At 42.9% G+C, this 21,357-nt stretch overlaps 1 protein-coding gene across 4 annotated transcripts in view; it reads right to left on the minus strand.

The window, feature by feature from the left end:
• Positions 1–20,656, minus strand: part of MED24 (mediator complex subunit 24) — a 29,086-nt gene extending 8,430 nt beyond the window's left edge. The window contains exons 1-11 of one of the 4 annotated variants that reach the window (XM_006832571.1): positions 20,610–20,645; positions 20,046–20,212; positions 19,879–19,961; positions 4,448–4,486; positions 4,096–4,169; positions 3,553–3,785; positions 1,835–1,946; positions 1,554–1,704; positions 1,180–1,293; positions 602–649; positions 92–174 (exon numbers count right to left, since the gene is read on the minus strand). In XM_006832571.1, coding sequence (XP_006832634.1) covers positions 92–174; positions 602–649; positions 1,180–1,293; positions 1,554–1,704; positions 1,835–1,946; positions 3,553–3,785; positions 4,096–4,169; positions 4,448–4,486; positions 19,879–19,961; positions 20,046–20,212; positions 20,610–20,620 — 1,115 coding nt within the window. In that variant the 5' untranslated portion in view covers positions 20,621–20,645. Of the gene's footprint in view, positions 1–91; positions 175–601; positions 650–1,179; positions 1,294–1,553; positions 1,705–1,834; positions 1,947–3,552; positions 3,786–4,095; positions 4,170–4,447; positions 4,487–19,878; positions 19,962–20,045; positions 20,240–20,609 lie in introns of all 4 variants that reach the window. The other 3 variants (XM_006832573.1, XM_006832572.1, XM_006832574.1) reach the window with 3 other exon arrangements.
• Between the last annotated feature and the right edge of the window lie 701 nt (positions 20,657–21,357).

Below are 21,357 nucleotides of genomic sequence, written 5' to 3' on the forward strand. Positions count from 1 at the left end.
AAGAAACACAGTCTCCTGAGCCTTCATCTGGCACAGAGGAAGAGCCCAGAACACCTGCCAGTAGAGTCAGGGTAAGCAGGGGAGTTCATACTTGCAGCGCTGATCCGCTTTGTCGAGTAACGGTGTGAGCTTCAGCAGGAACTCAAACGCACAATTAACGTCCTCAGTGAAGTCCTACAAAGAGTCAGAAATTTCCATCTGGCTTCTAGCTCCTCGACTCTTAAGGACATCCTGCCCTGCAGACTCCCAAGCATAGCTTTGTGGGTATATAGGCCCACAAGGGGGCCATGGCCACCACTGGCGAGTAGCTGGGTGGGGAGACACATCGAGGCAGCACTACCGCCTACGTGGCTACCCTGACCCAGGTCATCTCAGGCTTGACCTTAGCCCCTGGAGAAATGGTCTGAGAGGTCCAACTCCTTGCATTAGGAGATTAGGGGCAAGTGCAGGGACGCATGCAGATGCTCAGGGATACACATACTTCCAGACTTGCCCTAAGCAAATGCACACACTACTGCCTGGCTTGGGGTCTAAACAACCCTTCCCTTGGCTTTGTTCCTCCTCAAACTCCATAGCAGCCCATCTCATTTCTTCAACTCACCTTGTCCCCGTGAGAGTATTTCTTCAGCTTCACCAAAACCTGTGGAATCTGGGGGATGAGGAAGGGGGACAAACAGAAGACCAATTTCTTCTCTCTTTCACCTAGAATTGAAGCAACCCCTCTTTCTCCCCGTTCTAGGCAGAAACACAGGAACGCTCCTTCTCAAAGGGAAACCACTCTTAGAGTGGAATCACGAAGGGGAGAGGTACGCACGTGCCTGACACCCCTCAGCCTACAAGTCACAGACTCAGTCATTTCTGTTGCTTTAAAAGTGAGCCCTGGGCTCAAGAAGGTCCAGGGCCCACTGTCCCCAATTCCCTTCATTTTCCTGCTCTGCACCAGGGCTGCTGATGACTGAGCTAAACAGCACCTCCACAGTCAGAAACAACAGAGTCCTGTCAAGTGGGTTAAACATAGCTCGAGTCTCTCAGAGGAGAGTGGATAGGAACTCATGCTGGGGGACCTGGCAGGCTGGGCATGATGCCAGCAGGGAGAACCATGGGCAGAGGTCCCTCGTGTCATTGCTTTTCCCGAGAACCATTCCTGGATTGGCTCTCTGCTCCCTCACCCCTAGGTACCTTGAGGAAGGTGAAGGCCGTCCACTTGAGCTCCTCCGTACCCTCAGGGGACTCAATGAGCCCCACAAAGCAAGCTTTCCAGATCTCCAGGACAAAGAGGGGGGTGGGAATGTGCTGTGGAAAGACCCAGGGGTGAGGATAAGAGGGTGGCCCACAACTCTTTCACCCTTCTGAAGGCTCCCAGAATCAGGGTCCCATATGGCACAGCTGAGAATGAGGCATATACAGTGGAGGACAATACCATGCAGGACTAGGGCCCCTTCCACAGGAATCAAAGAAACCCTGTCCCCAAGAAGGATCAAAACAATGCCCCCTTTTGCCCGCAAATGACCAGCCCATCTTAAGAAGCAGCATGTGATGCTGTCCCCTCCCACCTGCATGCGTTTCACCATCATCAGCTGCTCCACCAGGGGCTGTGTCTCGCCTGTCAAGTTCATGGTTCCCTCAAGCAAGACCACCGCATGGACCGTGGGGAAGCCAGTCTTGTGCAGCTGCTCTGAGTGTACAGACAGCATTGTGGGAATGCTGAGGGGAACAAAACAAGTGACATGTTTGGGAGCTGAGAGAGGTGGAGGGAAGGTGAGAGCAGAAGGGACAATGGGACCTGGAGCCACACCTTGGCAAGCACACCCCTCCCTCTCCCTTCAGCGGGTACCTCCTAATGAGTGTGCCACACTGCTCAGCCTGGCTCCGTAGCTGGGCATTACTGAGATTGGCCAGGATCTCCCCAAGCTTCAAGAGTGAATGTTCGATGGTAGTCCATGAAGCTGGTGGGAAAAGGAAATGCAGAAACATGATGGCAAACAGAGGAGAGCTAGAGACTGGCCCCAAACTCCTCCACTTTGGCACCCTCTGGACCCATGAAACCACACAGGGAGGTGTCACCTGAGAATGACTTGGAGGCCAGGGACCTAAGGGGCAGCATGCACTTTTTCTAGAGGGGGTGGTGAACATACATGGCTAAAGTCCCGAGAAATGATTTCTAAAGGCCTGACTGCAAGGGGACACACTCAGCCACATGTCCCGTCAGAGACTGACCCTGGCCTGACACAAAACAGTGGGAGAGGCAGAGGGAGAGAAGAGGAGCCAGTGGCTAGAGCAGGGAGGATATCAGATATCCACAAACCACTCCAGAAACAGACCAGTCCAAAACGCCAACCTTGCAAGCAGCCCTCACTTTCCACTCTAGTCAGGCTGTGTTCCTGAGTGGCCTGCCCGGGCTCGACCACACCCTCATCTGCGCCTTGCTGCTTGCTGCTTTTCTCTTTGAAATGCCTTGCCCACTCATGTTCAGTTCTCAAAATGCCACCATCCTTTCCATCTTTGTTGGAGCCTCAGCTCTTTAACAATTTACCCACTTCATCTAGACCTCTGACCTCTCTCTAAATGCCTGTACTTGTATTTTGCATTGTGGCACAACTATCAATGATAAGGCACTGGCCCTAGTTACAACTCCAGAGAGTCAAATGGTGACTACTGGCACCAACAAGCCACTAACCTTCATGTAGCACAGGAAAAAAACAAAACAAAAACAAAAAGACAAGACCTGAGAGCCATTAAAATTCTTTTCAGCCAATAAACATTTAGCAAGAAACTGCCAGCCTTTTTATATAGTGACCATCTTTCTGGAAATCATGAGCAATCAAATGTGTTTTGGGAATAAACACAATAACCTTGTTAACAAGTTCTCCAACCAGGTCCTGAAGGCCTGAGTATGTTCCGGCATTCTAGTAACTGGAGAGCAAGAGACTCTTAGGTGGTCCCAAGCCATGGCAAGATTGTGACCTTATGGTCCTCCATCCAGAAGTATCAGTCTTCCCTCCCACCAGTCATTGTGTCTACTCTCAGGCTCTGGAAAGTTCCAATATTTAATCTCTGATCTTTAGTCAGGAGGTGTATGGCACACCAGGCCTGATAGCAGACATTATGGTGTTTAAAGGGATGTCTGAGGTAACAAATAAGAGGCATGTGCTTTCAAAGGATGAGTAATAGGAAGGGCCTATGTGCTTGCCCTGTCCTCTCATTTTTTTCCATATATATATATATGGGCTAGTCTTGCTCCCCAACTAGCAGGTATGCTTGTTGAGGGCAGGGACCCTGCCACATGCTTCTTTGGTACCCCCCTCCCCCCATCCCCAGCACCTGGCACAGTGCTGGGCATATAACAATGCTCAGTAAATACCTGTTGGTTGATTGGCTCGGGTGCCACCCTGCCCAAGTCCCTGGGATGTATGCAATGCTTATGGGGAGAAAAAAAAGGAAGTGGGATGATTTCAGATCCTCCTGGAAAGAAGTGGGATGGCATCGTGCCTCTCCCCTCTCAATTAAAGGACTGGCTACGGAACAGTGGCAGGTGGGGCTCAGGGGACATACAGGCCTCCTCGAGTTTGGCGATGTGGAGCAGCGCCCGGTTCTTGGTGCTGCTCAGAGTCTTCTCCAGCCGCTGCAGACACATCCCCAGCTGCTTCTCCCCGGCTGCTGGGGTGCCCGCCTCCAGCCCCTCCCGGACCCGTTCTGCAGAAGCTGCAGTACAGCGCAGCAGCCAGTGGAGGGCGCTGAGAAGGGCTCGACACAGCCCAATGCACTCTTCCGCTTTGCCATGACAACTACAGGAAAAGGATGCAAAACCCATCTTTGCCTCAGGGGCTGAAATCTGAGCCACACCTAGATCCCCTTGAGTCCCTGGCAATCTCCTGCTAGGGGACAGAGTTGGGAAGCCCAGTCCAGTGTGCTTCCACTGGACAAGATTTCTACTTCAAACAGAAAGGAGGCATTTTATGCTAAAGGAATCAGCAGAAAAGATGGGGTTGGGTAGGTGGGACTGTGGGAACTCACAGAACTGGTCTCTCTATGTGCTAGAAGCTTCTTCTCTACGCTAAGACAATGCCAAGTAAGCCTCTTCACCCCTGCCCTTACCTCAGACGGTCACAAAACATGTCCATGATGTCCAGCAGTGCCTGGACACACAGGTCCCGGGAAAAGTCATCAAACTGCAGAAGAAACAATGGAGATGCTATGGAATGTCCCAGACCAGCCACAAGTCTCACACATGAAGCAGATGGTAAAGTTCAGAATTCCTGCTCATCTTTCCTGCAAGTTTCAGATTCAGCATCCTTTAGACATTAGAAATTGACTCCTAATTGCCAGTCCCCTCTTCCCAGGATCCCCCTCCCTCCAACAGAAGGAGAGCGGTCCAGGAGGGTCCTGTCCCTCACTGCCACTTCTGTCCTGTTCCCCACACCTAGCCCAGGAGTGGCTATGGTCATACCTTACTGATAGCTGTGAGGACAGAGGAGTAGGACACCATCTGGAGGGAAGGAAAAGAGATAAAAGCACTGGCTTACTTCATGTTCAGACAATCAGTGCCCATAGTAGAAAGGAACCAACACTGAGGCTTAGTGTTGCTGCAGCTCTTCTGTATCCTCAAGCCCCCCAAGGGGTTTCCTCCACTCAGCAGGAGATCCAGGAGCACTAGCTAGGCATCACTCCCCAGTCCTTCTTCTATCAAAGTCTCCAGACGACCCATTTGTATTTAGGTAAGAACTAGACAGAAACATTTCCTGCACTAATATTTCAAGGCAGCAAATGTGTTTATACAAATTCTTACTCATTCCCTAGGGCTTAGTATACCTTCTCAGGACACCTTCCCTGATCAATTTGTACCCCAGTCTCCCTGCCAAAGCTGAAATCCTTCGTCATTGCTCCAAGTAATTCCCTTATACCCACATCACATTCCCCACTATAATAGGACCTGTCACCCCCACTAAATTTGGAGCTTCTTGACCATAGGGAGTCTTGCACAGTGACCACCAGAAACGCCTTAATGTTTGTAGAATACATAAAACATGCCCTTGGATCAACATTTCCCAAAGTATCTTCCAAAGCCACACTGTCTCATGGGGAAGTCATTAACCACATGTGGATGGCTTTAATTTAATTAAAATGAAAGAAAATAAAAAATCCATTTGCTCAGTCATACTAGCCACATTTCAAGTGCCCAAATGGCCATATGTGGCTAATGGCTACTGAAGTGGACGACACAGATTCAGAACATTTCTATCACTGCATAAAATTCTAAATTCCAAGTTTCCTTAGGATATCAAAAGATTTTACACACACACCAAACTTCTGTGGGAAATGAACATGAGAAACACTGGACTAATTATATAGACCAAAATCATTTGCCATCAAGCCGATTCCAACTCATGGAGATTCCACGTGTGTCAGAGTAGAACTGTACTCCAGAGGAATTTCACTGGCTGAGTTTTAGAATGAGTTCACCAGACCTTTCTTTCAATTGCCTCTAGATGAACCTGGACCTGCCAACTTTTTGGTTGGTAGCCAAGCATGTTAACCATTCGCCCCATTGTTTTTGTTGTGAAGTGCCCTCGAGTTCGGTTCTGACCCATAGTGACCTTGTACAGGGTTTCCAAGGGGCAACTGGTGAGCTTGAACTGCCAACCTTGCAGTTCAAACGGCTTTGCAGTCTGGCGCATTAGCCCACAGCGCCACACCAGGACTCCTATGTTGTTGTTGTTGTTATGTGCCATCGAGTCGGTTCCGACCCATAGCGACCCTGTATAGGGCTTCCGAGGGTGTAAATCTTTACGGGAGTAGAAAGCCTCATCTTTCTCCCGCGGAGCAGCTGGTAGTTTCGAACCGCTGACCTTAAGGTTCGCAGCCCGATTCGTAACCACTACGCTACCAGAGCTCCTTATAGCACCTTCTTTATCAGAGGACTTCTTAAGAGCTACAATATGCTTGTACATGATGAAAATCTCAACTTCATCTGAGTAACTCACCAATATTTCCAAAATAAGTTTTAGGAGATTCTACCTGAATGGTGCGGCGCTGTGGGTTAATGTGCTGGACTGCAGAATCGGTTTGAACTGCAAGGTTGGCAGTTCAAGCTCACCAGTTGCTCCTTGGAAACCTTATACAGGGTCACCATGGATCAGAACCGACTCGACAGCACTTAACAACCACCTGAATGGTGAGCTAGCTCCCTGGAGACAAAGATAGTATTGAATTCACATGTTTCTCTAAGATATACACTGTGGACTGCTAACTTCAAGGTCAGTGGTTCAAACCCATCAGTTGCTCCTTATACACCCCAATATAGGGTGGTACTGAGTAGGAATCGACTTGACTGCACTTAACAACAATAAACGCAGCACCTAACCCAAGGCCTGGCACACAATAGGTTCACAGTAAGTTTCTACTGCTTTGAATCGATGAAGTCTATTAACTAGAGGAATTCTGAAAAATACTAGTTGTAGAAAATTTCTGTTAATAAAACCTATTCATCACCATCATAAGATTAGAGATCCATTTCACAAGAAAAAAATAATTTGCATTGAATGAAATTTAACCTTGAAGAAATCTTTTAAGTTGTCATATTAAAAAAAATTATTATAGTAAGCTGAAAATAATATGTCAAAAAGTTACAATGGTGTGCTGAAAATCAACAGGCAAAATACCCAAAATAGGAAAGCAGAAGACAATGCAGAAATTGTCAGGATTATCACCTCCCTCCTGGGTCGCCTCAGCTAGAAGAGCTGTTGTTGTTAAGTGCCACTCAGTCGGTTCCAACACACACCGACCCTGTATAGGGTTTCCAAGGAGCGGCTGGTGAGCTTGAACCACTGAACTTGCAATCCCTAAAGCTTTCAGAAAGCTAAGCCAGCCCCAGTGACCTTAACACGGCAAATTTTACTTGCATAATAATTCCTTCCATGTACAATTTCTTCATCAAGCTCTTGGTTCAGACATCGTTAACTTGGATGAACAGGAGAAAAAAAGTCCTAAATACACAATGAGAGTTTAGCCCCACTATCAGCAGACATAGTGTGAAGCTGTAGCTAGTGTCTGACAGTCATCAGAGAGTTGGGAGACTGCCTGTGCAGGATGACCGTAACGTTCCAGAGAAGCGTTTGTTTATTTATAACTATGTCCCCATAGCAAGAGCTTGGCAAAGAACTGAACCTTGTTAGATACCAACCTGCAGGGGGAGCTGGGTGTTCCTAACTTCTTGTTGTTGTGTGCTGTGAAGTCAGTTCTAACTCAGAGCGAACCTGTATAGGGTTTGAAGGACTAGAAACCTTCCTCCCTCGAAAAAAAATCCAAACCCAAGGCCACGGAGTCAATTCCAACTCAAAGTGACCCTATAGGACAGCAGAACTGCCCCATAGGCTCCCAAAGCTGTAATTTTTATAGAAGCAGACTGCCACGGCTGTCTCCCGCAGAGTGGCTGATGGGTTTGAGTGCTTTAACCACTGCAACATACGCTCCCACTAGAAGCTGACCCCAAACTATTACACAGAAACTCAAAATTTTGTGTGTTCTGAGGGATTCCCTGGAGACATATTTCCAAATGACTTTCTGGTCTTCACATTCAAAATTCGGTTAAGTAAATTTGTATTAACCACATCAATAAAATACTTTTCACATGGTGAGCTGTTTTTCACAGCAGAAATACCCTATCCCAGTGTTAATAATTCTATCAACATACAAGTGCTAAAGCACAAGCCCCCAGAGATAAGGCCTTTTGTGTGGCCCGAGGCACACGTGCCATGCCCAGACCCAGGGACAGTGACAGAATGCAGCTGTAGCTGTCCTCTAATCCGCTCTACTCTTCTTCCTATTCAACAACTCTCTGAGTGCCCTCTGTGTGCATAACACTGGACCAAAGAGCCTCTTGACTCTGGAGGAAGAAGAAGTTACTAATTTTTCATGACACTACAGGTCACCCAGTTCTTTCACATACACCTATGCATTTATTTCTCTGTCTGTTCAGTCTCTTCCCCCCGCCCCCACCACCACATGCTTTTCCCATTGACAACTATATATCTCAGGATTCTTCTGTTTTTAAAAAACTTCCCACAGAACCTCACATTTCCATTTAACCATCACCCTCTCCCTCCTGCTCTTCATAAACATGAGCATTCTACACTCATTGTCTTTACCTTCCCACTTTCCTAAGCTGTGCTAGCCACTCCAATCAGTTCTGTCCTCAGCACCCCATGAACCAGCTCATTAAGGCCATCAGCACATTCTTGTTGTGAAACTCAATGAATACATCTCAGTTCTAATCTTACCTCACCTCTCAGCATGACACCACAAAAACATCCCTCATTCTTCATTCCTCTTTTCCCTTGGCTCTTCTGATATCATACTCTCTCTCTCTCTCTCTCTCTCTCTCTCTCTCTCTCTCTCTCGCTTTTCTTTTCTCCTCTCTGCTCTCTCCTTGTCAGATCTTTTCCTATCACGTGTTCTATATACATGACTGGTTCCTCCGGAATGCACCTCAGTCACTTCTGTGTTCGCTCTCTACTTCTAAGGACAGCTCAGCCATGCCCACAGTTTCAGCTGTTTCTGCAAGTGAATTTTACTGGCACACAGCCTGGTCCATTTGTTCATATACTGTCTGTAGATGCTTTCACGCTGCAATAACAGAGCTAACTAGTTGTGAAAGAGATTGTGCCACACACAAAGTGAAAATATTTACTATCTGCTCCTTTACCAACACAGTATGCCAGCCCCTGGACTAAAGGTCTCCATAGTCTTACCTTTCTCCAACTCATTATTCAAAGTATAGTCAGTAACAAACTAAAATTAATCTACAAATTCACCAAATTAATCTACAAACTCAAGGAAATCCCAATCAAAACAAATAGGATCTTTAAAAGAACTTAACAAGTTGATTCTAAAATTTGTCTGGAAAAAGAAATGCCTGAAAGCTGTCAATAAAACAACTGAAAGATAAAACAACTAAGGGAGTACTTACTCAACTAGGTATCAAAGCGTACTATATGTGGAAAGAAAAAAAAAAAAAACACAACATACTATAAATGGGCTATCCTAATTAATTGGCCTAATAACATGTTTAGAACTTCTGTTCTACCTCCTAGTTCACTGCCTAGGTCCTGGGGTCTTCAAAGCTTACCCTTGGCAATCCTGGCACTGGAGGGCACAGTAATTGGTCTCTATATGCCTAAAGCCAAAAAGGAAGGTGGTGCTGCTGGCGCTGCTGTGCTGTGGAGTTGGTTTCGACTCATAGTGACCCTGTATACGGTTTCCGGGACTGTTAATCTTTATGGGAACAGAACCAGCATCTTTCTCCCATGGAGCTATCCACTGAATTTCTGACCTTGCGGTTCGCAACCCAACTTGAAACCCATCATGCTACCGGCGTTCCTAATGAAAGTAAAGTCAGAAATAGGTGGAGGAAATGGGATATGTGGCTATTGCCTCCAAGAACAATTGCCTTTTTGCCATGAGACCAGAAGGACTAGAGTGTGCTCTGCTTCCATTACTTAATATTTTGATCAAAAATGACATAGAAGAATCCTGATCAAAAGAATGAAAATGAAGAACAGAATTTGAAATTCTCTAAGAATTCAGACTTTTTGAAGTCATGAAGGCTAGCTGAAGCCCTGAAGCCACTGCCCTAAGAATCTTTCAACCTTAAACCAAAAATAGCTCCTGAAATCTATGTAAAACCAAACAACAGTTTAGTTTAACCAAAAAGGATAAGAATGGTTACAAGTTAAAGACTATCATCAATATCATGAACTGGTACATGTAGAAACTATTGAACTGCTTTGCTCAACAACAAAGGAATAAAAAAAAAAAATTTTAACATATTATAAATTCACAGTCATTACAATGAGCTACTGATGTAAGAAAAGACAAATCAATGACACATAGTAGAGAGTCAATAAACCAACCTTTCTATATGAGAATTTAAAACATGATAAAGAATGGTGTATTCTATAAAGGTTGTTGTTGTTATGTGCCATAAGTCAGTTCTGACTATTAGTGACCCTACATATGGTTTCCAAGAAGTGGCTGGTGGGTTTGAACCACTGACCCTGTGGTTAGCAGTTCAGTGCTTATCTTACAGCTCCACAACAGGACTCCATTCAGGATCTATTTGGAAAAATAAATAAATTTGGGTCCATTCCTCAGACCACAATAAATTCTAGATGGATTAAACAAAACAAATGTAAAAAGTTAAAACTTAAGTGTTAGCAGAAAATTGACAAAGAGTAATACATTTAGATCTTTGTAATGGGGAAGTCCTTAAGCAAGACAAAAGCCATAAAGAAAAAAAAGGATAACAGGTGGGCTCAGCTCTAGACCTACTAAACCAGCAGAGCCACAGCACTTAAAGAGTTACCTTGCCCCTAGCCTCCCTGTGGGCCTAAGAGACACTGCTACTAGCTCCATCAAGAGCAGCTGGATTCATTGCATTGAACATAGATAACAGCCAAGGCCAGAAGGAACTCCATCTAGGACCAGGAACTCTGCTGTCACATCCCTTCCACAATCATCTTGTGAGCTCCTTGAATTTCAGAAGCCCACCAGAGATTTCGCCCCAATGGGTATAACAATTGCACTGTTTGGTTCTACAAATGTGACAACCCACAATGTCCCACAGACAACAAACAATTTTATCTTCATGAAGAAACAAGAGAGAATGGTTCAAACAAATGACCAAGATACAGAGCCAGAAGGCATTTCTGAGGAAGAAAAGGTAACAGCTCTAACTGAAAAAGAAATAACAGAATGATAATTAAGTGCTTCCAAGGCATAAATAGAAAGATCAAAGAAAGCAAAGAGAACACAATAACAACTTTAAAAGAATTTAGGAAAACACTACAAGAACAAAAAGCCAAAATAAATGCAAATTTTATAACAACACAAAACCTGCAATTAGAAATCCAGATGATTAATATTAAGGTCTTAGAAATGGACAACACCTTAAAAGGGCAAAGGAGTAGATACAAAGCAATGGAAGCCCAAATTAGTGAGCTTGAAGAGAATTCTCTCAATCCTAGTATGTTAGGAAAAAAGAATGAAAAAATCCAAAGAAAGCCTAAGAACTATGTGGGACACCATGAAGGAAGAACAACTTAGAGATGACAGGAATTCCAGAATAGGAAGAGACAAGCACAGAGAAAACTGTCAAAGAGTTATTGGAAGAAAACTTCCCTAACATCATGAAAGATGAGACGATAAGCATGAAGAAGCTGAAAAAGGGCAAACAGAATAAACCCCAAAAGAAAACCACCAAGACATATCATAATCAAACTTTCCAAAATCAAAAACAAGGAAAGAATCCTGAGAGCAACTCAGGAAAAATGAAAAGTTACCTACAAAGGAGAACCAAAAAGACTTAAGTTTGGATTTCTCATCAAAACCATGCAGGCTGTCATCAAGACTGACTGTAAGGGTTGGAAATGTAAAGGTAGATGTTTTGTAACAAAAGGAGGGGAGTGACTGAGGAGTGGAGGTCCCTGGGACCATCAAGGGAGAAGAGCAGAGAACGGGACCATACCCAGAGAAGCAGTGACACCAGAGATGGAGGCAGAGACGATGATGTGGAGAGATGGAGTGGCTGGGGACCCTAGACCCAGAGAGGGAGAGGGGCTGTGTGCTGACAACCGGGAAGGGAGGAGGGGCAGGCTTGCAGGGTATACCCTTTGGTTGGTTGATGATGCATGGAGGGAATTATAACCATGGCAATGAAACAATATACGATAGGATGAATGTAAAGCTAATGTTCTCCCATGTAAACTATCACATAATTCACAATAAAACATTAAAAACAAAACAAAACATGCAGGCAAGAAAGAAATGGAATGACATATACAAAACTCTGAAAGAAAAAGATTGTGAACCAAGAGTCATAAACCCAGCAAAGCTATCCCTCAAATATGATGGCAAAATTTGGACATTTCCAGGTAATCAGAAATTACAGGAATCTGTAATGACCAGAACAACTTTGTAAAAAATGTTAAAGGGGGTTCTTTGGACTGAGAACCAACAACAACCTGAGATTACCATGCATGACAAAAACACCATGAACTCAATCCAGATATAGAAGTATTTAAAGTAAAACAAATATACAAGACTGAAAATAGGGAACCAGAGATATCAATGTCTAATGAAGTCAACTAAAAAACAAAAAGAGGGACTAGTGTAGACACAGAACTTCCAAAATGGAAAGAAAGTCAAGTAGTTTTCAAGATAAAACTGTTTTAAACAGGGGAAAAAAATTAATAAATTACAAAGAAAAATAATACACCTGTACACCAAAGTAAAAAAATAGGAAATTCAGAAATATTTAGTAAAGATTAATACAACAGACAAGAAAATAACAAGAAAATTCACAAACAAAATGAACTCAGCATAGAAAATTATGTGGAACAAAGAATCCAGCAGCACCACCAAAAAATACACAGAATAATGACAACAATCAATTCATATCTATTGACAATTACACTGTATGTAAGTAAATGGCTTCAGTGTACCAGTCAAGAGATGTAAAGAGCAGAATGGATAAGAAAACAGGAACCTTTAATATGCTGTCTACAAGAGACATATCCAAAAAATGGAGACAGCCTAAATGCCCATCAACAGAAGAATGGTTAACAAATTTTGGTACATACACAGTGGAGTACTACAAAATGTTAAAAAATAATAATGACTCTGTGAAATACCTCACAACCTGGTTGAACCTGGAAGAAATTATGCTGAGTAAAATTAGTCAATCACAAAAGGACAAATACTGTATGAGACCAATGTTGTAAAAAGTTAAAAAAAAAAAAAAAAATGTTTTCTTGATAAAAGAAACAATCTATGATAGTTATAGGAGGATATAGAGGAAAAATTATTCATTGGCTGGAGGGTAGACACATGTGAACATGGGTGACAGGACAGGCAATATACAGCAAAAAAGGAGGTTAGCAGAGAAAAGACGGAGGTTGTGGGAGACACAGGGAGGAATGCAATAGATAAAGTGACTAGAGGTAAAGTTAACTGTTGGTACGTGGTGGTAGTGGTGATGTATCATTGAGTTGGTTCCGACTCATAGCAACCCTGTACAGGGTTTCCAAGGCTGTAAATCTTTATGGGAGCAGAAAGCCTCATCTTTCTCCCGCAGAACAGCTGGTAGTTTCAAACTGCTAACCTTGAGGTTCGCAGCCTGATACGTAACCACTATGCTACCAGAGGGGACCGAAATCATGTATTGAAGCAAAGTTCATAGTTTGTTGAATGTAAAACTGATGATCTGCTCTGTAAACCTTCCCTCAATTCACAATAAAAAGTTTTTAAAAAAGAATTGAGAACCATCAAAGCAAGCAATCAAGTCCCTTCAGAACAAACCCCCTTCAAGACTGAAACTCAAAGGGAACACATGAGCAGTCATGTAAGCTTGCTGGTGACCATGTTGGTCTCCTGGTGAGTGACAGTGGTGGAAAGACAGCAATGAAGATAAAGGCTGAATTCCATCTCATTCTATAGAGTCCCATCAAACCTGAAGATGAGAGAGAAAAGAAGAAGGGCTGGTAGGTTTGAAGTATGGTGAGACCTGGGAATTACTGAGCCCATGGACTAGGACACAGCCTCGGAGGGCTAGAACTGATAGTGAAGCGTCCAGCTAATATGAAGTGAGGGGAGATGCACAAGAATGCCCAAACTTGCAGACAGTACCCATTTGACTTAGCTTTGATGGCTGGATGATCAGAACTCAACTAGAAAAAGATAAAGAAATTTTGATAAAGGAAACAAGTGTAAATTGCTACAATTTAAGGAGCTTTACCTGTACTTATGGCTGCAGTAGCTCAAAACGCCAACTGAGAGGGAAGGATTCTTCACATCATGGATCAATCCTATCCCCTCTGTATACAGGGTTGATAGGGACGGGCAACTTAGACATTGGCTACCTAAAAAGGGCGGGGGCGCCTATAAAGGTACGAAGTGACTGGCTTACAAGTTTTTAAGAGGGAACTTAGTTTCAGAGTGTGCAGGAGAAGGTAGAATTCCTACTGAATAGTTTTCATCTTGTCTAGATGGCTCTGGTGAAAGGAGAAGGGAATAAGATTCAAAAGTGAGTTAACTGTTATCATGACTAATTGCGACTGTCACAATTATAAAGGTAGACGTTTTAGAACATAAAGGGGAGAATAGCTAATCTTACAGTCCAGGAACAGAGGACCCCAGGACCATAAATGGAGAAGAGCACAAGCAGAATGTGGGACCCTATCCAAGGAAGTAGCGACACCAGAGATAGTGGCAGAGATGAGGACACGGAGAGAGGGAGCAGCTGAGGACTCTAGACTCATGGAAAGAGAAAGGCTGTGTGCTGACAGCCAGGAGGCAGGCTTACAGCATGTGCCCTTTGGTTGATTGTTTAAACGATTATATATTCCTGAGTGGTTTTGTATACATCCAAAAAAAAAATCAGAGAGAATAGAAGCAAATACTGTGAGGGGATTGTAATCATTGAAATGAAATGAAACACAATAGGATGAGTGTAAAACCGATATTCTCCCAATGTAAACTATCAGTAAATTCACAATAAAAACCTTAAAAAAATTTGATAGAATACCAATTGAAATGTTTCAACAAACTGATGCAGCACTAACAGCACTCACTGGTCTATGCCAAGAAATTTGGAAGCTAGCCAAGCTACCTGGCCAACTGACTAGAAGAGATCCATATTTTTGCCAATTCCAAAGAAAGGTGATCCAACAGAATGTGAAAATTATTGAACAATATCGTTAATATCACATGCAAGTAAAATTTGACTGAAGATAATTCAAAAATAATTACGGAAGTACAATGACAAGGAGCTACCAGAATTTCAAGCTAAATGCATAAAACCATGACACTGCTGTTGTCATGGATGGATCTTGGCTGAAAGCAGAGAATAGCAGAAAGATGTTTACTTGTGTTTTATTGACTCTGAAAAGGCATTCAACTGTGTGGATCATAACAAACTGCAAATAACACTGAGACAAATAAGAATTTCAGAACACTTAATTGTGCTCACAGGTAATCTGTACATAGAACAAGAGGCAAAGGATACTTTGTGTTTTAGAATCAGGAAAGGTCTGTGTCAAGGTTGTATTCTTTTACCATACTTATTCAATCTGTATGTTGAGCAAATAATATAAGCAGACTATATGAAGAAGAACATGGCATCAGAAGTAGAGGAAGACTCCTTAACAACCAGTGATGTACAGATGACACAACCTTACTTGTTGAGAGCGATAAGGACTTGAAATACTAACTGATGAAGATTAAAGACTACAGCCTTCAGTTTGGATTACACCTCAATTAAAAAACAAAAATAAAATAAACTGAAACCCTCACAAATGGACCATAAACAACATCATGATAAATGGAAAAAAGAATAAAGTTGTCAAAGACTTCATTTTATTTGGATCCACAATCAATGGCTCATGAAGTATAAAATGGCATATTGCACTGGGTAAATTTGCTGCAAAAGACCCTTTAAATTGTTGAACAAAAATATCGCTTTGAGAACTAAAGTGCACCCAAGCCATGGTATTTCACTCACCTCACATACATGTGAAACTTGGAAAATGAAAAAGGAAGACTGGAGCAGAAATGACACATCTGAATTATGGTATTGGCAAGGAAAACTGAATATTCCATAGGCTGCCAGAAGAACAAACAAATCTTCTTGGAAGAAATACAGTCAGAATGCTCCTTCTAAGCAAGGATAGTTTAAGACTTTGGATATGTTATCAGGAGAGACCATTCCCTGGAGAAGGACATCATGCTAGGTAGAGTGTCAAAGAAAAAGAGAAAGGCTTTCAGTGAGATGGGCTAACACAGTGACTCCAACAAGGGGCTCCAACATAACAATCCTGAGACTGGCAGAGAAACGGGCAGTGCTTCAGGGTGTTATACAGAGGGTCCCTATTAGTTGGAATCAACTCAACAACACCTAACAACTACTACAATTTAATCTGTATACTTGTCAAACCAGCAATTCTCAGTATCTATTTTAAAGAAATATTCACAGACGCACAAAGAGGTGGGTATACTGCTGCGCACTGCTTAAAACAATAAAAGGAGTCCTGGTGTGACACTGTAGGTAAATGTGCTGGACTGCAAAGTCTGTTTGAACCGCAAGGTCAGAAGTTCAAGCTTACCAGCCGCTCCTCAGAAACACTATACAGGGTCATTATGAGTTAGAACTAACTCAATGGCACCTAATAATAATAATATATCAATAAAAAAAATTACAAACAATCTAAATGCCAATCAGTAGGAAAATTGTTAAATTACATTATGTAGCAATTGAACATTATGCAGCAATTGAGAAGAGTAAGCTAGATATTTGCTAACATGAAAAGCAAACATAATGCCCAGAAGAAAAACGAAATACAAGAACTAGGCGACTATTGACACAAATTGTGGCTACTGTGGAATATCACTCAGTAAGAATAAACTACTGATATATGCAACATATATGAACAAAGACGAATCTCAAAATTACTTACGTTAACCAAAGAAAACAGAGCATAAAGAGTATAAAATATATGATTCTATTTCTATGCAATCCAAACTATAAACAATTCTAGTCCACGGTGATAGAAATCATTTACTAGTGTAGGAGAGGTGGCTGGACTGGAAAGGGGCAGAAGGGAGCTTTCTAGGAGAATGTAAAAGTTATATATCTTATTTTGGAGGCTGGTGACATTATTGATGTTAGGTGCCATCAAGTCGGTACTGACTCACAGCAACCGTAAGCACAGCAGAATGAAACACTGCCCGATCCTGGGCCAACCTCACTACTGTTGCCACGCTTGAACCCATTGATGCTGCCACTTTGCTAATCCATCTCATTGGGGGTCTTCCTCTTTTTCTCTGACCTTCCACCTTAGCAAACATAACCTTCTCCAGTGACTGGTCCCTCCTGACAATATGTCCAAAGTATGAGAGACAAAGTTTAGCCATCCTGGCCTCCAAGGAGCACTCTGGCTACGCTTCTTCCAACACAGATCTGTTGGTTCTTTTGGCTGCCCATGGCATTTTCAATATTTTCCTTCAACACCATAACTCAAAAGCATCAATTCTTCTATGGTCTTCCTTATTCACTGCCCAGATTTCGCAGGCATATGAGGTTACTGAAAATACCATGGCTTGGGTCAGGCGCACCTTAGTCCTCAAGCTGACATCTTTGCTCTTCAACACTTTAAAAAGATCTTGTGCAGCAGATCTCCCTAATGTAATACATCGTTTGATTTCTTGACTGCTACTTCCATGAGTGTTGATAGTTGATCCAAGAAGAATGAAGTCCTTGACAACTTCAATCTTTGGTGACATGGATATACACAATTGTAAAACCCAGGGCATTGAACTTAAGATCTGAGCATTTTATTGCATGTTCATTTAAAAAAATAAAAAATAAAAATCAGCTGCCAAGGGATAAGCAGCCCTGATGGACAGTAAAGCCCTCAGTAGTTGCTAACCAAAAGGTCAGCAGTTCAAATCCACCAGCAGCTCAGCAGGAGAAAAGACGTGGCAGCATGCTTCTGTAAAGATTGATAGCTTTGGGAACCTTACAGGACAGTTCTACTCAGTCCTACAGAGATAATAGGAGTTGGAATTGATGTCAGTAGTTTGGTTTGGTTGGGTCCTAGATAAGGCCCAAACTCCTAAGGTACAGAAGGTCCTAACCTCTTTCTCTCTCTCTAAACCAGTCTCCTCTTTGAACTCGATGTGTTTAATCCAGCAATGCCCAAGATATTGGCTAGGTATCCCCAAGGGTAAGGTCAAAATTATTTTCAAAACACTACTATGATGTCATTTGCCTTTTTCACGCTCATTCTTTCACTATTGTACAATGGAATTTCCCAGAGGCTCCATGACATGTGATGATACTATATAATGGCATGTGCCAATAGTTGGAATATCTGCATAATTCAGTAACATGTCAAATTCATGTTATAAAACTACATGTGACTAAAAGAGCCATTCAAAGTGCAATAAATTTTGATGTCACAGAGTATAGCAAGTTCTTTGACATGGTTTCATATCACCTGTCAAATTTTAGTGTAACAGCAAAGATCCAGATATCTGAAAAACGTATTAAAATACTTCTCCTTTTTCAAAACATGCATCTAATGTGTAATACCAGATAACAGCATATCACAAAGACTGAATGCCGAAGTAGATAGAAAAACCCAGCTATCTTCTATTAAGCCAGGTATTAAAGAAGTTTGTAAAAATGCTCTATTCCTTATTAGTAATTTTTATTTTGGAAAATAGTTATTTCTTCATTAAAATGTTACTCATTAACATGTGATGGATTCATTCTTGTTACTTTTAAATGAATTCATAACTTTGTTTTCACTTTTCTCATGGAAAATATGGGCAAATACATATAAACAAAAGCTCTGTCTATAAATCTTAAGCATGTAAAAAGGAAATGAGAACCACTGCTCTAGTCAGACCAAACTGCTGTCATCTTGTACATATCACAAACCTTTAGCCTCCCATACTTTACATATGTTTTTATCTCTTGTCAATCTGCCTGGTTAACTCCTACTCAACATTCAGGTCTTGGCTTAAACACCACTACACCCATAGACCCTTCCCTGACAGTTCAGACGGGGTTAGGTGCTCCTTCCATGTACTCCTCCAGAGAAGTGGGTCCTAACTTATATTGTAAGCCATCCTGTAATGAGCTGCTTATTGGCATTTATTGTGTGCTAACATGTCCCCTTCCATGTGGGAGACCTGGGTTAGACTCTCTGTCGATGCACCCCGTACATGACCACCACCCATCAGTCAGTGGAGGCTTGCATCTTGCTAGGATACTGGACTGGTCTCAGTAAAGCTTCCATCCTAAAACACACTACAAAGAAAGGCTTGGTGATCTATTTTTAAAAATCTGCCAATGAAAACCTCATGGATCACAATGGTCGGATTGGCAACCCATCATGGGGATGGGGATGGCGCAGGATCACGCAACATTTTATTCTGTTGTGCATGGGGTCATCATGAGTCGGGGGCCAACTTGATGGCAGTGGCAAATTACCCACTAGAATTATCTGGAATAACATTTTTTTTACAGCTTACCTGACCTGCCCCCCCCACACACACACACAAGCCTATCACCTTGTCTGGCACATACAAGCATTGGTAAATACTGACTAAGTGAATAAGTAAATGCAACACTCATAACATCTTGTTGTTGCTGTGGAGTTGACTCTGACTTTATTTGTCAGAGCACAATTTTCAAAGCTGTGGCCTTTCGGAAGCAGATTACCCAGCTTGGCTTCCAAGATGTCTATCAATAGGTATGGGTTCAAACTACCAACTTTTCAGCTAGCAGTGAAGCACTTAACTCTTTGCAAGGATTCCATAACAACTAAAGTCAAAACCAAACCACTACCGTTGAGTCAATTCTGATTCCAACTCACAGCAACTGACTAAATACGGCAGAACAGAACTTCCGAGACCATAAATCTACAGGAGCAGAGAGCCTCATCTGTCTCCCACAGAGGGACTGAGGGTTTTGAACTGCCAACCTTGTGGCTAACTGTCCAAAGCTTAAGCCACTGTACCAACAAGGATTCTCCATAACAACTGTTGTTATTTGTTAGGTGCCCTCAAGTTGGTTCTGACTCATACACAACAGAAGGAAACACTGCACCTAGTCCTGCACTGTCTTCACAATTGTTACGTTTACGCCACTGTGTCAATAATAATAACTTATGAAGTATTGTTATTTTTACAAGAAAATGGAAGCTCAGACAAGTAATCTGTTCAAACAAAGTCACCTAGGCAATGTGACATGACAACTTGCACTTAAAAGTCTTTTTACCTCCAGATCCCTCATTCCCGGGAACAGGTGAAGCAGTTTACCTGGGAGCTAATAGCATACTTCAGGTAGGATAAGATGAGAGGGTTGGGGGAAGGTCCAATCATAGCCTGCTCCAACAGGGCTTCTGCAAAGGGAATAACAAAGACTGAATAGTGACAATTTTTCTCAGTGTATTCCTCCCCTTCTTCCTTCCCATTTCACTTCAAACCTGCCAGGTTGAGAATGTCCCAAGTGGCTCCTTTGGGAAAGAATTTCTTCATGTTGATTGCCCATTGGTAGTCACTCCATCGCTCCTTCCAGGCTTGCAAAATGGCTTGCTTTAGGTTTACGACCTTCATGATTTCACTCTGAGGAGGCGGAGCCGGTAGCCACCAGCTTTTAGGAAGGAAAAAAAAAAAAAAGCTACCGGAGGAGAGATGGGGGTCTGAGGAAAAGGACAAGAAAAGGTAGAGTTAAGTGGAATGGAGAAAACATGGGAAAAGGAACCAGAAGGGAAAAGGGGGGATGGGCAGGGTAAGGATCCTGTCAGTCTCTTCCCTGCAGAACCAAACTTCCTTGGGCCGAGGCACAAAGAGAATGTCAAGAGGTATCATTCAAGAACAGAGCAGCAAGGATTTAAACCAGTTCCAGCTGCCTAATTATTCCCTTCGCTTCGGTCGTATCTTTCGGCCGCCACCACCCCAAACCCAGATATTTCTCCCACCTTCCCTATTCCTAAAACTAGAATTCCCTGTTTCCTCTTCATCCACCACCTACCCAAATTTAAGCTTACCGGACAATCATGTTCTAGAGTTTAGATATCGCCATTTTGGCACTTGTCAAAGAGCTCGTTTTCTATTTGCTGAGAGTAGCAAACATAGACCAATAAGAACAGAGTAAGAGAGTCCCTGTCGCGATGTATTCTGGGAATTGTAGTTCCGTCGCCGGAATTCATTTGTCCGAACACCAGCAGCTCCTCGGAAACCCTGTCGCTATGAGTCGGAACCGACTGAAGGGCATTTAAAAACAACACCCAACACTTTGCCGTCCAGACTATTCTAACGTATACAAAGGAAGCTAAAGGATTAATTTAATCGGCCCGCATTAGTTTTCTTCTTTAAAAAAGGACATCTAGGAGCTGTAGTATCACAAGACTGTGGAAGGGCGGACGAATGGGTAGAGGTGGTGCGGGGGAAAGGCCTCCCCGTTAGGCGTAGCCCAATGACGTACTGTCGAATGAGCATTTAAATCCTATTCCGACACCCTTTCTTTACCCCTTATGTATTAGGCAAACCAAGTTGTCACGATTAGCAAATACGTTCTTTTCTGCCTTTTTCTGTTGTTGTTGTTGTTGTTGTTGTTCTCCTAAACCCCTAGGGAAAAGCCCTCGTAGTGCAGTGGTTAAAGCGCTCGGCTGCTATCTACAAAGTTGGCAGTTGGAACCCACCAACCCTCCCCCAGAAGAAAGAAGTGGCTGCTTCCATAAACAGTTCAACCTTGAAAGTGCTATAGGGGCATTTCTGTTTTCCCTATATGGTCTC

This window comes from Chrysochloris asiatica, unplaced genomic scaffold (assembly GCF_000296735.1).
Source record: "Chrysochloris asiatica unplaced genomic scaffold, ChrAsi1.0 scaffold00007, whole genome shotgun sequence".
In the NCBI taxonomy this organism is placed as follows: Eukaryota; Metazoa; Chordata; class Mammalia; order Afrosoricida; family Chrysochloridae; genus Chrysochloris; species Chrysochloris asiatica.